This window comes from Henckelia pumila, chromosome 3 (genome assembly GCF_033568475.1).
Source record: "Henckelia pumila isolate YLH828 chromosome 3, ASM3356847v2, whole genome shotgun sequence".
NCBI lineage: Eukaryota > Viridiplantae > Streptophyta > Magnoliopsida > Lamiales > Gesneriaceae > Henckelia > Henckelia pumila.
The window spans coordinates 171,902,168-171,915,402 of record NC_133122.1 but is presented as its reverse complement, the minus strand read 5'-3'; the positions used below and the strand labels follow the sequence as shown (position 1 = coordinate 171,915,402).

General features: G+C 40.8%; 1 protein-coding gene across 1 annotated transcript; it reads left to right on the top strand.

Annotated features, from left to right (window-relative positions):
- Window positions 1–3,829: 3,829 nt before the first annotated feature.
- Window positions 3,830–4,477, top strand: LOC140889953 (uncharacterized). The gene is made up of 2 exons (XM_073297699.1): window positions 3,830–3,993; window positions 4,150–4,477. Exons 1-2 carry the CDS (start codon window positions 3,830–3,832, stop codon window positions 4,475–4,477), a joined length of 492 nt encoding a protein of 163 aa, XP_073153800.1.
- Window positions 4,478–13,235: the final 8,758 nt, after the last annotated feature.

Below are 13,235 nucleotides of genomic sequence, written 5' to 3'. Positions count from 1 at the left end.
CTGAGTTCGACTTGATTCTTGGGATGGATTGGTTGACGAAGAATGCAGTGGTGATCGACTTTCAGCAGAAATCAGTGTTGGTCAGACCAGAGGGTGAAGAACCATTTTGGTTTGAGGCAACTAGGGGTTCGAGAAATACGCAGATCATATCTTTTATGCAAGCTAAACAGATGGTTCATGAAGGATGTGAGGCATTCTTAGCCAGCTTATCATTGTCAGAGTTGCCTGTGCATCTAGACATTTCAGATGTGGACGTTTTCAGGGATTTTGAGGACGTTTTCCCAGACGATGTTGCGGGCATTCCGCCTGATAGAGAAGTGGAGTTCTCTATCGAATTGGTACCCGCTACTGTGCCAATTTCTAAGGCACCGTACAGATTGGCTCCTACGGAAATGAAGGAGTTAAAAGAGAAGATTCAAGAGTTGCTTGATAAGGGTTTCATATGCCCTAGTTTCTCTCCATGGGGTGCACCAGTCCTTTTTGTAAAGAAGAAGGACGGAAGCTTAAGGCTGTGTATAGATTATCGAGAGTTGAATGGGGTGACATTGAAGAACAAGTACCCACTATCCAGGATTGAGGACCTCTTTGATCAGTTGCAAGGAGCCTGTGTGTTTTTAAAGATTGACCTTCGATCCGGTTATCATCAGCTGAAGGTGAAAGAATTGGATGTGTTCAAGATAACTTTTAGGACTCGTTACGGTCACTACGAGTTCCTTGTGATGCCGTTCGGGTTGACGAACGCGCCAGCAGTCTTCATGGATCTTATGAACCGCGTGTTCCAGCCGTTCTTGGACAAATTAGTCATCGTCTTCATTGACGATATCCTCATTTATTCCAAGGATAGAGAGGAGCATTAGCAGAATTTGAGGACTGTTCTGGAGGTACTCCAGGAACGGAAACTGTTTGCTAAGTTTAACAAATGCGAGTTTTGGTTGGAGAGAGTAGCATTCTTGGGCCATGTCATTTCCGAGAGAGGTTTTGAGGTGGACCCCTCCAAAGTTCATGCAGTGAAGGAGTGGTCAGTACCTAGAAACGCATCGGAGATTTGCAGTTTTCTCGGATTGGCTGGTTATTACACGAAGTTTATCAAGGGCTTTTCTGTAAGGCCCGGGATTAATTGAGTTAATCCAAAAATTATTTAATTTTAATCCCAGTATATTTAATTTGAGAATTTTGGAGTTTTTAATTAAATTCTAATATTCTTAAATTATTTAGGATTGAAATTGAATTAAAAAGGTTTTTCGAGGACCGATTTGCAAATAGTGAAGACTTGAGGGGCCAATGTGCAAATTCTGGAATTAGTTGCTTACACTTGGCATGTAGATGGAAACCAACGTGTATATTACATATTCCATCAGAAACTTCTACCCAGGAACCGAGAGAAAGGGGAAATGCAGAATTCAAGTCCATTCTTCAATTTCAAATTGTGATATCTTTTGATCTGTTCGTCCGATTTGAATTCCGAAAAGAGCTCCGGAATCCTTGTAAGAAGGGCTTCGATTTGGTGTAAGTATTATTTTGATTCATCATAGTTTGAAATTATTTTATGGGCAGAAATCAGACTTGAACATGTATTGATGTTGTTGAAGTAGTTGTGATCATATATTCTCAACCGTATCGAAGAACGGGCGACGATTGGAATTTATTTTATTTTCCAGCTTATGTTCGAGATTCTTATCTTATGAATTTGCTGGTTTATGATGAAATATGGTTGGTATACATGCTGATATATGTGTGTTTATGGAAGAGGATTGATATATATTTGACGATATCGAAGTTGAACCGAGGAATAAGCATCGTTCACAAGTGCTATGATTTTTCAGAAGTTGGATTCGATCTTATGCTTCTGATTGAGTTGATATATGATGATATTCAGCTGTTATAATATGTATATGAAGTTGATAAGAATGATAGAATGGTTGGAAATGAATTACGGTTGCCAAAATTATATCGTTAATGCTGTAAAGTCAAGAATTGAGTTGATTTGTGATATCTTTGATTTAGCTGGACATTGATGAGTTTCTTGCTGATGTTATTGAATATATATGATGTGTTTTCAGATTGAAAACAAGGGACATTGAGCTTGGAAAGTTCAGCTTCGAACCGAGAAAGAATTGATCAAAGTTTGTGCACTTTATGACTTGAAGAGTGATTGATGGTTGAGCAGATTTTGACAAGGGAATTGTTGTGTTGCTAGACCAGGTTGAAGAGCTTTGAACCAAGATTGAAAGGTATAAGACAACCTTTAAAGAAAGGGCTTGCACACTCAATATGAATCTATTGAGTATTTCTTTCTAAAACCACATACTTTGTGCTTCTATGTTAATAGATGCTTATATGATTACTTACTTGATCTAGTTCGTATTGTTGGTCTTGACTTGATGCGTTTGAGTTTGTTGCATTCATATTGGGCCAACTTTATTTCGAGTTTTGAGAGCTGATTTGCCCAGATAAAATAATAGGACGTTTGGGCGTATATTGAGGAATTTAGGTGATTGAGTTGTCCCTAATGTTTAACGGTTGGGTGATTGAGTCATCCCTAACGTTAGACGATCAATATAGTGGACCAAAGTCCGGGAATAAACACTCAACGTCACCTTGAATGGAGAGTAGGTGGATGGGTTGACGTGTTTCTTTCCCAGGGATCCCAAAACGAGAACCGATACCGATATGATAACCGATTTTAAATCATGCATTGCTTTCAATTTAAATAGATGAGTTTATATTATTTGTTAAGTTGAAATATTGCATCATTGTTTGAAAAGTTGATATTAAATTATTGACTTGATATGAGTTGTAGTTGTTGATAGCATGTCTTGCTTGATTTTATAGTTTGCAACTTGATTTATAGCATGTTGAGTTAATATGCCTTAAGTTTCTTTGAGTCTTATTTTCTAAATGAATGTTAATATGCTTCAAGTTGAATTACTTGAGTTTATGCATGTTTATGTTGTTTTATACTGGGATTAAATTCTCACCGGAGTCTCTCCAGCTATTGTCTTATTTGTATGTGTACATGACAATAGGTGGGACTGGAACGAGTCCAGGAAGACCGTGAAGAAATGAGATCGAGCGAGAGTAGAGTGGTGATCCGGGTTTAGATATAGAGTTGCTGTCAAATTGTATCAACTTGAGTTATAGTTGCTTGTATGCTATGAATTTAGCTTGTGTTGTACTAAACTCTAGTTGATGTAGAACTAGTAGACATCTCCATATGTATGTTATTTTGTTGTTGATGTTGAAAACCTTTATATGGAGATTTTGAGACATGAAGTTAGCATGAGCATGCTAGATGGTGATAGATTATGAGTTATAGATGTAATATTTTGAGTTTTATATGAAATGAAGCATGTTGAAACTCATGTTGTGATCTTAGTTGTGTCTCTATTTCTTCATGGACTTGAGATATCTTGTTTTAATGTTTTGTACAACAACTAAGGAGTTTGACAGCAGCAATCCAGCCCTTTCTTCTTTTCTGGATTGTTGGCCCGTGCACGGGCGAGTAGCAGCTCGCGCGCGCGCGAGCCAAATTGAAGGGCCGCTAGCCCTTTGGCCTACGCTCGCGCGCGCGCTGGGCAACACAAATTTTAAAAAAAAAATAAAATTTTTTTTAGGCTTTGATTGCTTGATTATTTGTTGGTTTTTAATTCATGATTTTTGGATTAATTGTTTGATTTGAGAGATTAGCACCCGGGTCGTCACATTTTCGTCTATTGCAGTGCCCTTGACAGCATTGGCCAAGAATAATGCTAGGTTTGTTTGGAGTTCCGAATGTCAAAGGAGCTTTGATGAATTGAAGGAAGCTCTTACGACAGCATCGATATTGGCTATGCCATCGGGGCGAGGTGATTTCGTGGTTTACACTGTTGCTTCCAAGTTGGGATTGGGAGAAGTTCTTATGCAGCGAGATAGGGTTATTGCTTATGCTTCTAGGCAGTTTAAGGAGCGTGAGAAGAATTATCCTACACATGATCTGGAGTTAGCAGCAGTGGTGTTCGCTCTCAAGATTTGGAGACACTATCTTTATGAAGAAAAGTGCAAGATATTCACGGACCATAAGAGCCTGAAGTACTTCTTCACCCAGAAGGAGTTGAATATGAGGAAACGGAGATGACAAGAGTTGGTGAAAGACTATGATTGTGAGATCAGTTACCACCCGGGTAAGGCTAATGTGGTTGCAGATGCATTGAGCCGGAAGACAGCAGTGATTGCTTCCATTTCAGTGGCTAGACCGTTGCAGGATGAGATTCAGAGGTTCGGATTGGAGTTCTATGCTGAGGGTAGGGCTCCTAGATTGTCAGCCTTGTCAGTGCAGACCACATTGTTTGACCGTATTAGAGTTTCTCAAGCAGATGATGAGCAGCTGAGAAAGTGGAGACAGAGAGCTGATGAGAAAGACAGTGTCTTGTATTCTGTAGTAGATGGGATTGTGAAGTTTAGATATCGATTTTGGGTTCCCGCAGGTGACTCTCTATGAGCTACTATCATGGCAGAGGAGCACACATCACCGTACTCTATCCACCCAAGTAGCACGAAGATGTATCGGGACCTTCAGCGATTGTATTGGTGGCCGGGCATGAAGCGCGACATCGCCCGATTTGTTAGAGTTCCTAACATGCCAGCAGGTCAAGGCGGAGCATCAAAGACCTGCAGGATTGGTTAAGCCACTTCCTATCCCCGAGTGGAAATGGAGAATATTACCATGGATTTCGTTGTTGGCTTGCCGAGGACAGTGAGAAGTTCGAATGCTATTTGGGTTATTGTCGACCGTCTCACTAAGTCGGCGCACTTTTTGCCAGTAAGGACGAATTTATCTATGACGCAGTATGCGGAGTTGTATATCCGGAAGATAGTCAGACTACATGGTATCCCTGATTCCATAGTGCCTGATAGGGATCCGCGGTTTACTTCAACTTTTTGGAAAAGTCTTCACTCAGCTTTGGGGACGAAGCTTTTGTATAACACTGCCTTTCACCCGCAGATGGATAGACAGTCCAAGAGGGTGATTCAGATTCTAGAGGACCTTTTGAGAGCTTGTGCCATTGACTTTCAAGACATTTGGGAGTCGAGACTACCACTAGTGGAATTCGCCTATAACAACAGATTTCAGGTCACCATTGGTATGGCGCCTTACGAGGCACTCTATGGGAGACCGTGTAGATCTCTGGTATTGTGGACCGAGATTGGGGAGAAATCAGAGTTGGGACCAGAGATTGTTCAGCAGACTGCCAAAGTTGTAGCCAAGATCCGTGACAGGATGAGGACTGCACGGAGCCGGCAGAAGAGTTATGCGGATCACAGGAGGAGAGACTTGGAGTTCTCGGTGGGAGATCATGTATTCATCCGAGTAGCACCATTGAAGAGAGTTGTGAGATTTGGGAAGAAAGGAAAACTGGCACCGAGATTCATAGGACCCTTCGAGACATTGGATAGGGTAGGGGCATTGGCTTATAGGGTGGCCTTGCCGCCTAACCTTGGTGGGGCCCATAATTTCTTCCATGTGTCGATGCTGAGGAAGTACATCTCGAACCCGTCCCATGTGCTCAATTTGGAACCACTTCAGCTATCTCCCCACATGAATTATGAGGAGAGGCCCATCCGGATTTTGGATAGACAGGAGAAAAGACTCCGTAACAAGTCAATTCCAATGGTCAAGGTGCGAAGCCAGAATCATTCGGATGAAAAGGCCACTTGGGAAGCAGAAGCAGATATCAGAGCTCGCTATCCGAAACTATTTGGTAAGTCTCGAATTTCGAGGATGAAATTCTATATTAGGGAGGGGGAACTATGACGCCTAGAATTTTCCATAATTTGAGTTTTGTGCCTAAACCTATTTTAATATTCATAATTTTTAATTTTCGGTATTTAATTGCCTAAATCAGTTTTAAATTTTATAATATTTAATTATTTTAAATTTTCGATGTTAGTCGCTTTTAAATTTAATTTTCCCGCGCTCTTGAGCTATTTCTTTTAAATCTCTGCAAGGATAGTATTTTAATTGCTGGACTATCGAATCCGATCTTTTATTTTAACTTAGAAAATTCTAGCTTGTGTATTACTTTTGCGAGCTAATTTAGAGGTTTAAAGTTGTCGCTTTGGTAATAGAACCTTTAATTGTAATAGCATTTTTCACCTAGTCTTGGATTTAACCCTAGCTTTTAAATTACACACACACACAAACACCTTAACTCATGCACCCTTCTTGCACAACACACACACACGCAGAGAGAGAGAGCGATTCCCCTGTTCTTCATTCCCGTTCCTTCGGGTCTTCACCAAGAACCCCCTAGCTTCGACTTTCCTTCAGAATTGCTCCATGGCCAGTTAAAAGTGAAGCTCGTGTTCATTATTTCTCGGTTTTTCTAGATTTTCTTCTCGGCCTAGCTCTCGGCCGCGATTCAAAATTTTTTTTGGGTTCATCAATTCTTGCTTGTTCTAGCTAGGCAAGATTGTGGTTCATTTCTCGCATTTTATATACGATTATTGTGTGTTGCATTTTGGTGATATCTATTGCACTCCCCATTTTCTATTATAGAAAATGTGAGCGTGCCCTGTTTTGATTTTTTTTTCTTCTTCTCTCACGGCCGATGGTTGCTTGGGAAATTTTGATTGTAGTTGGATATCACATGTGTAAATTAATGGATTTTAAAAGCCTTGGAATGAAATAGTTATGGTGCTTAGCATTTTCGAAAATGGCAGATTCTGTCTGCTAGTTTCGATCTTTTGTGTGTGTTTGTTGATGGTGCTTGATGGTGTGATGATGTAGGGGCTACCACGGGTGATATGCAGTTCACGTGGTAGCATTAGAATGAGCCAAATGGGATAGGATATTGTATAGGGGATGTTTGAATTTTACAGCGACTTAGGGGCTGTTCTCGGGTTGCTTGGGAATGGGCATTAGCGAGGGGTTTTGGAAACTGTTAAGGGGTTGTTGGATGAGCCTAGATGTTGGTCTTTGATACTAGGATAGTGGTTCAAGGATCATGGGGCAATACGGTAAGCTTGGATTGAATTTAGGATGCTGATCTTGAGAAGATTTCTGGGAGAATCATTGCTGCCCGAAAATGTGGTGTTGCAACCGGGTTAGAGGCTGTTTTTCGGAGAGGGGTCAGGGCTGGTGGACACTATTAGGGTGTTAGGAATTGACTTTTTGAGCGGAATTCAATTTGGTTGAGTTTTCCCTAATTTTTAAGTCTTGAGACTTAAGAGGGGCAGAATTTTAGGCAACAAGATTCCGTTCGGGTTTGAGCTTTTAAGTCAGGAATAAAATCAGACTTGGGTTAAGGGTACGGGACTGGGATTAGCATAAGAGGTTAGGGAGGTGCTACTTCAAGAAAAAATCTCTTTTGGACAAGTTTTGAGTGAGATATAAGATGTGTCGGGTGTACTGCTCCATTCACCTAAGTGTTTTAACCATGGTTTAGAATCCCACCCTTGGTACTCCCCTAAATCACCATTCCAGTCATTCACCATCGAGTCCTTTGCATATTCATTGAGTCAATATTTTACGGATCATTAAATCTACATGTACATGCTAAGTCTCATATTTAATAAAGGAAAGAAGTATATTTTGAACGAAGTAAGATGATTGTGACTACATATTTACGTGTTCGTGTGAGGCTGAAAGATGTTTTGGCCTCCTTTACCAAATCATTATGGGTTTTCTTACCTTAGAATGTTTTCGTGTGGGGCCAGAGCTATTTTGGTCTCCCTTATTAATATAGGGCAAGATCGGGTTGAGTTTCATCTGGACATCCTTGCGGCATTGTGCACTATATCCATGATCATGATCGCAATCACAGAGTCACAATTCATGGATCTAAGTTCACTCAAAAATTCATATGACCATGTTCCAGTACATTTTATGCTATTCATTGAGTTATTTTTCTTAGCCTTGCACATGTCATATTCATGCATTTATTCATTTTACATGTTCATCACTTTTTAGTTCAGGGGAACAAACGATTATTTTGTTACACATTATTTTAAATTATGTATGTGCTTGTACCTATGTAGTACTCGTTATCCCCCCCCCCCCCCCACATAATCTTGCTGAGTCTTTTAGACTCACCCCACTTTTTTCTACTTTCAGGTGAGGACGAGTATCAGTGGACTGAGGGAAAGGATCCCCTGGTTGAGGTTCCCGGAGGCGCAGGCCTGTGAACGTGGCTCCATTTATTTTTTGCTATGTCTTTTCAGTTTGAGTGTCTGTAATAAACTACATTTCTACTTCCTCATTTTATTTGGTAGCAGGATGTGTTTCCCTGCGTAGAAACATTTGTCATGTATCGCTTTTACTTATGGTTGTCTGGTGGGGTATTCAGCTGTCATGTTACTTTTGTTTTTTTTTTTTGGAACTTGTTGGAATGTTTGGGAGGTTCTATTTAAAATATTTTGAACCGCTGTCTGCGTTTGGTGGTTTGTTCTATAAACAAATGGGTCATGCCGAAATTTTTAGTAAATTTTCGAAAACTCGCGTTTTATTCTCTTTTATTTATTTGAGTAGTAGTAGCTAGTCGTTTCAATCTCAATGGCCTAGCGCATCAGAAGCACACTGGGATATCAGTGACAACAATCCCGCCTAGACCATATAGACCGTAGGTCTCAGCTGCTCTCTCATCCCACGACTAAAACAACAGATGATATCCTCCTAATGCTCATCGAAATCCAAAATCACTTGCTGACTCTCGTCTCAACGTCCAACTCACGGGAATACCGCTAGAAATGCCTAAGTAAAGTACTCAGCTAACAATCCCCAAAGACTGTCGTCCACTAACATCCTGGAACAACTATATAATCCCATTTTTGTAAACTGGTTCAACCATTGCTAATACAAAGCAATGTTCAAATCAAATATGTCTCCTCCTTAACAAGGAATCACTATTCTAAAACGTTACTAAGTCTCGATTGATTATTGTGATAATTAATCGATTGTATATGATATGTGATATTATGCATGAAGGATGATCAAAAGCCCAAGCCCAATTTTCTAGGTGTATGGTAGGATATTTTATGTTGAATGGATTGTAATAATTATCAAATTTAAAGTTGGCTTGGTTTATAGCCGTTCCCACCCCATGAGATGTATCCCTATTTTTCATGGATATTTTATTGTAAAATATTTGATAGTGAAAGATCAAGATTGGAAGATGGTGGGCCATGATGAATTATGAAGATCCAAGACAAGTAAATATTGGAAGTTTATGTAATTGTTGCATTTTCATCCCATGCAATTCCTAGAATTGGACCTAGGCCCGTGTTTATCTCACACGGGCCATATAGTGCTGAGGTGATAGATCATCCTTGTTAGTTCACTATTTATAATATATGCATGATATATTATAAATAATGAGTATGTGCGTTATTATTTTATAATAACAAAGTTTCATGAATCCGGCAATCATACAAACAAACATAGCAAGCTTTTAAAATTAATGATGAGACCATTTCAAAATTAAAAAACCCTCATTTTGAATAAGATTCAAAATTAATATCAAGCCCAAAAAGAAAATTATAAAGGTGTTTATATTTTTCTTGTCTTCCATCGGCAATGGGTGCATGATGAACACTACCCGTGGTCAATGCTCGGCTCATTTTATGGGGACAGGGGGGGGGGGGGGGCTTGGACGTCGGAAAGGTGTGACATCCATTGACATGGTGTTGTGATCTATGTGGAACTCCTATAATTTTGGCACATATTATTTGGGGAACACATGGCGACCATCCATTAAGGTTCAACATTGATGGGTAAGGCTTGACACGTAAAGATGATCGACGTCATATTATTGGGTCCTCATCAAGCGTGAGACAAAATTTTATGTAGATGGTTGCATGGAGATGCAATTGGAAACTAAATTTTAGAAATTGTGATTGGATGATATTATTTGGGATAATAATTGGCTAATTGGACCTTACATACCTACTGAGGAAAGGAGTTTCCCGTTTTTCACTAGAAGGTAGTGAAAATGTCAAAAACAGTGGGAGCAAAAATTTATAAAGTAAAAGTTCATACTTTATATCTTATTAAATATTTTAAAATAGTCAGTAACATTTATCTGTTAATATTTTTCAGTACAAAGTTTTTTACATGTCATCTATTCACAATCCATTATTTGCAATACTCGACAAATATGTACTGACCGGTCATAATTACCTCAATTGGCCAAGAAATCTGAAAATATTTTTGAACTCGGAAAGGATTGCATATACACTTGATGAGCCGCCCCTTGCTGAGGCTCTGGCTGGATGTAGCCCTGAGGAGCTACAGACTTTCAAGGATTGGTGTGACCATGACTTTAAATCCAAGTGTTATGTACAGGCTTCTATGAATGATGAGCTTCAGAGGCGTTTTGAGGGTGCTAAGAATTCTGCTGAAATTCATTTGCATCTCAAAGAGCTCTTTGTTGAGAAAACACGCCTGCTTAGACATGCAACCGTCAAGGAACTGATCACTTTGCGCATGCGAGATGAGGCTTTGGTCCATGAGCATTGGTTGATCAACCACACTGTCCTGGCGGATGCCTGCGTCTGCACTGATGACACTGGTTTGGTCTCTGACCACCAAAATTATGCACTTCACCAGATCCAGATGAAGAAGAAGAAGTGCCTCCTGGCTTCTTGAAAGACTGTACTTTCGGACCCAAAGTACTGGCACTCGCTGACCTGGAAGAAGAAGAGAAGAGACCCCTGTTCCTCCGGATACTATCCTATGCTTGGCGACAACGGTCCACCAAGCCCTCTTAGGTCATATCACTGCCCACAGCAACCATCCGATGAATCTCAGGGTTCAGACCCTGAAGGAAATGGTCGTACTTCGCCATAGAACTATCAGCAATGTGAGGACAATAAGGTAGCAGAGCAAAGAACTTCTGTTGGTACTCCTCAATCATCATCGTACCCTGTCGCAGACTCAGTAACTCACTGGATTTTGCCTGTCGAAGAACTAAAGGAAAATACGGTCTCTGATAAGCTGTACGGAACTCGCCCCACGTAGCTACTCCTCTTGCTGCTATGAATGGTGCGGAAATAGGTCTCCACCACTTCCTCGCTCGACCCTCAAGCATAAAGGTATGAATCTCCATCTTATCCTCGTCTGTGCAACGGAACTCCTGAAAACACTGCTCCATCCTCTCAAGCCAATCCTCAGCCTCCTCAAGCGTCTCAACTCCTGTCAAGGGCTTCGGGTTAACCTCCTTAAATCTGCGCATGCTCACTCGTCTGCGCTCCTCATGCTGACCTCGACGATGTCTACGATCATTCGAATCGCCCCATCAACCGCCACCTCCGCTATCGTGGCTCTCATCATAATTTGCCATCTGTTGGATAAGAACAACTAATTACTTAATCCGCTTTTATGAAATTCCCAGTGCAATGCGCTCTGATACCAAAAATTGTAGTGACCCAACCCGGATCCACTATCTAATCAGAGTTAATTAGCGCATGCAATAAAACTTAAAGCGTAAGTAGCGGATAATTTAAAATACAACAAATCCAATCGGCAGAATACAACCGACGATAACAAAAGTATATAAATACCATTATACAACCAAATCTAAGGTTCAGGGTAAACAAATCCCTACCCTCTAAAACCTCACACTCTCGGATCCTCAATCCTGCTGAGAGCCGCCAGGACTGTCCAGCCTCAAATCTGCCCCGCCACAAGGTACACCACATAACCCAAGCACAGGGGCGTGAGCAACAACGCTCAATGCATAAGAAATGATATATGTACAAATATTCTCACACAGATGATTTAAAATCCCAGGTAAAACACTTGCTCATGGCGCCAGGAATATACAGTACCGGCTAAAGAACGACTCCGCGGGGTACTCGTATATTCTATATCAGGAATGAGCCAACCCCATCCTGACCCGAATCCAAAACAGGATACAAGTCCCATATGGAAACTGTCATACCTGACTTGAGTCCAACATGAGATCACTGTTCCCCATGGAGACTGTCAATGACTCACATCTCTCAGGATGCTGTCACACGTAAAATTATGCATGTGCTAAGGCGGTAAAACATGCTAAAACATGATAAAACATATAGCACATACTCATGCAACATACATACAAATATATCATGCCAGCTATCTCGGTCAGTACTTACGTACCTATAACACTGCTGGTCAAAACCTTGCTCCGCTGGTCTAGACTCCAAGCCTACTAGTCCAGTCTACTGCTACTACAATGCAAATATTCATGCATCAATAATTAAGCTCTAAAAGTCTTAACTAAGCCATTGCAAACTTCTAAATATTTTTAGGAAGCCAAAGCTATACCTACGTCCGTCATTAGCCCTTTGCTGTCGATAGCCTCAAAATTAGGCCACAGCTCCGCTACGACGTCTAGATCGCTGTGCCACTTCTGAAATCCCGATAAGACGCTTAGATCTCCCTAGATCTGAGTTATAAGTCCTAGGATTTTAGAGAGAATAGAGGAGAGAGGTGCGAGGAAATGAGCTCTCGGACCCTCTATTTATAGACACAAAACGGAACGTCCGTTCTTCATCATTGCGTCCGTTATGCCTGACGAACATTGCGTATGTTCCTCTTCGTTGCTTCCGATGTCCCATCAAGTGCGTAAGCAATGACTTCATCTTGTTGCCATCACGGATGACATCAGCTGCCAGAACGTTGCTTCCGTTCATGAACATTGCTTCCGTTCCTGGTCATCCTTCGGGTCATTTTCGATCATTTTGAATCCATTTCTGAAGTCCGTTAATCCAACTGAAACTTTAATCATGTATTAATAATTCAAAACATGATCACACGATTAATATACTCATTAATTGTTAATTATGGATACGGGTCACTACATTCTTCCCCACTTAAGAAATTTCGTCCTCGAAATTTAATCCTAGAGGAAAACATGAATAGTCAACCAAATGATCTTTATTACAACTGAACAAGTACAAACTTGATACAAGGAAGTACAAAATCTCAAAATAACTCGGGGTTCTTAACTCCATCCGGCTCTCTAACTCCCAAGTAGCTTTCTCTATACCTCTGCGCTGCCACTGCACCATCACCAACGGTATACGCTTGTTACAAAGTACCTTGTCTTTCCTGTCTAGAATCCGTAAGAGTCTCTCCACATACGACAGATCCTGATCTAACTGCACCTCGGTCAGATGCAAAATATGCGACTGATCCGCCACGTACTCTCTCAACAAGGACACTTGGAACACATCATGGATCCCCGAAAGATCTGGTGGCAATGCTAGATGATAGG

Coding starts and splice junctions, on each gene's coding strand:
- LOC140889953 (XM_073297699.1), top strand. CDS start 3,830: ATGCCATCGGGGCGAGGTGATTTCGTGGTTTACACTGTTGCTTCCAAG. Junction 3,994..4,149: donor CTGGAGTTAGCAGCAGTGGT/GTTCGCTCTCAA, acceptor TTGTGAGATCAG/TTACCACCCGGGTAAGGCTA.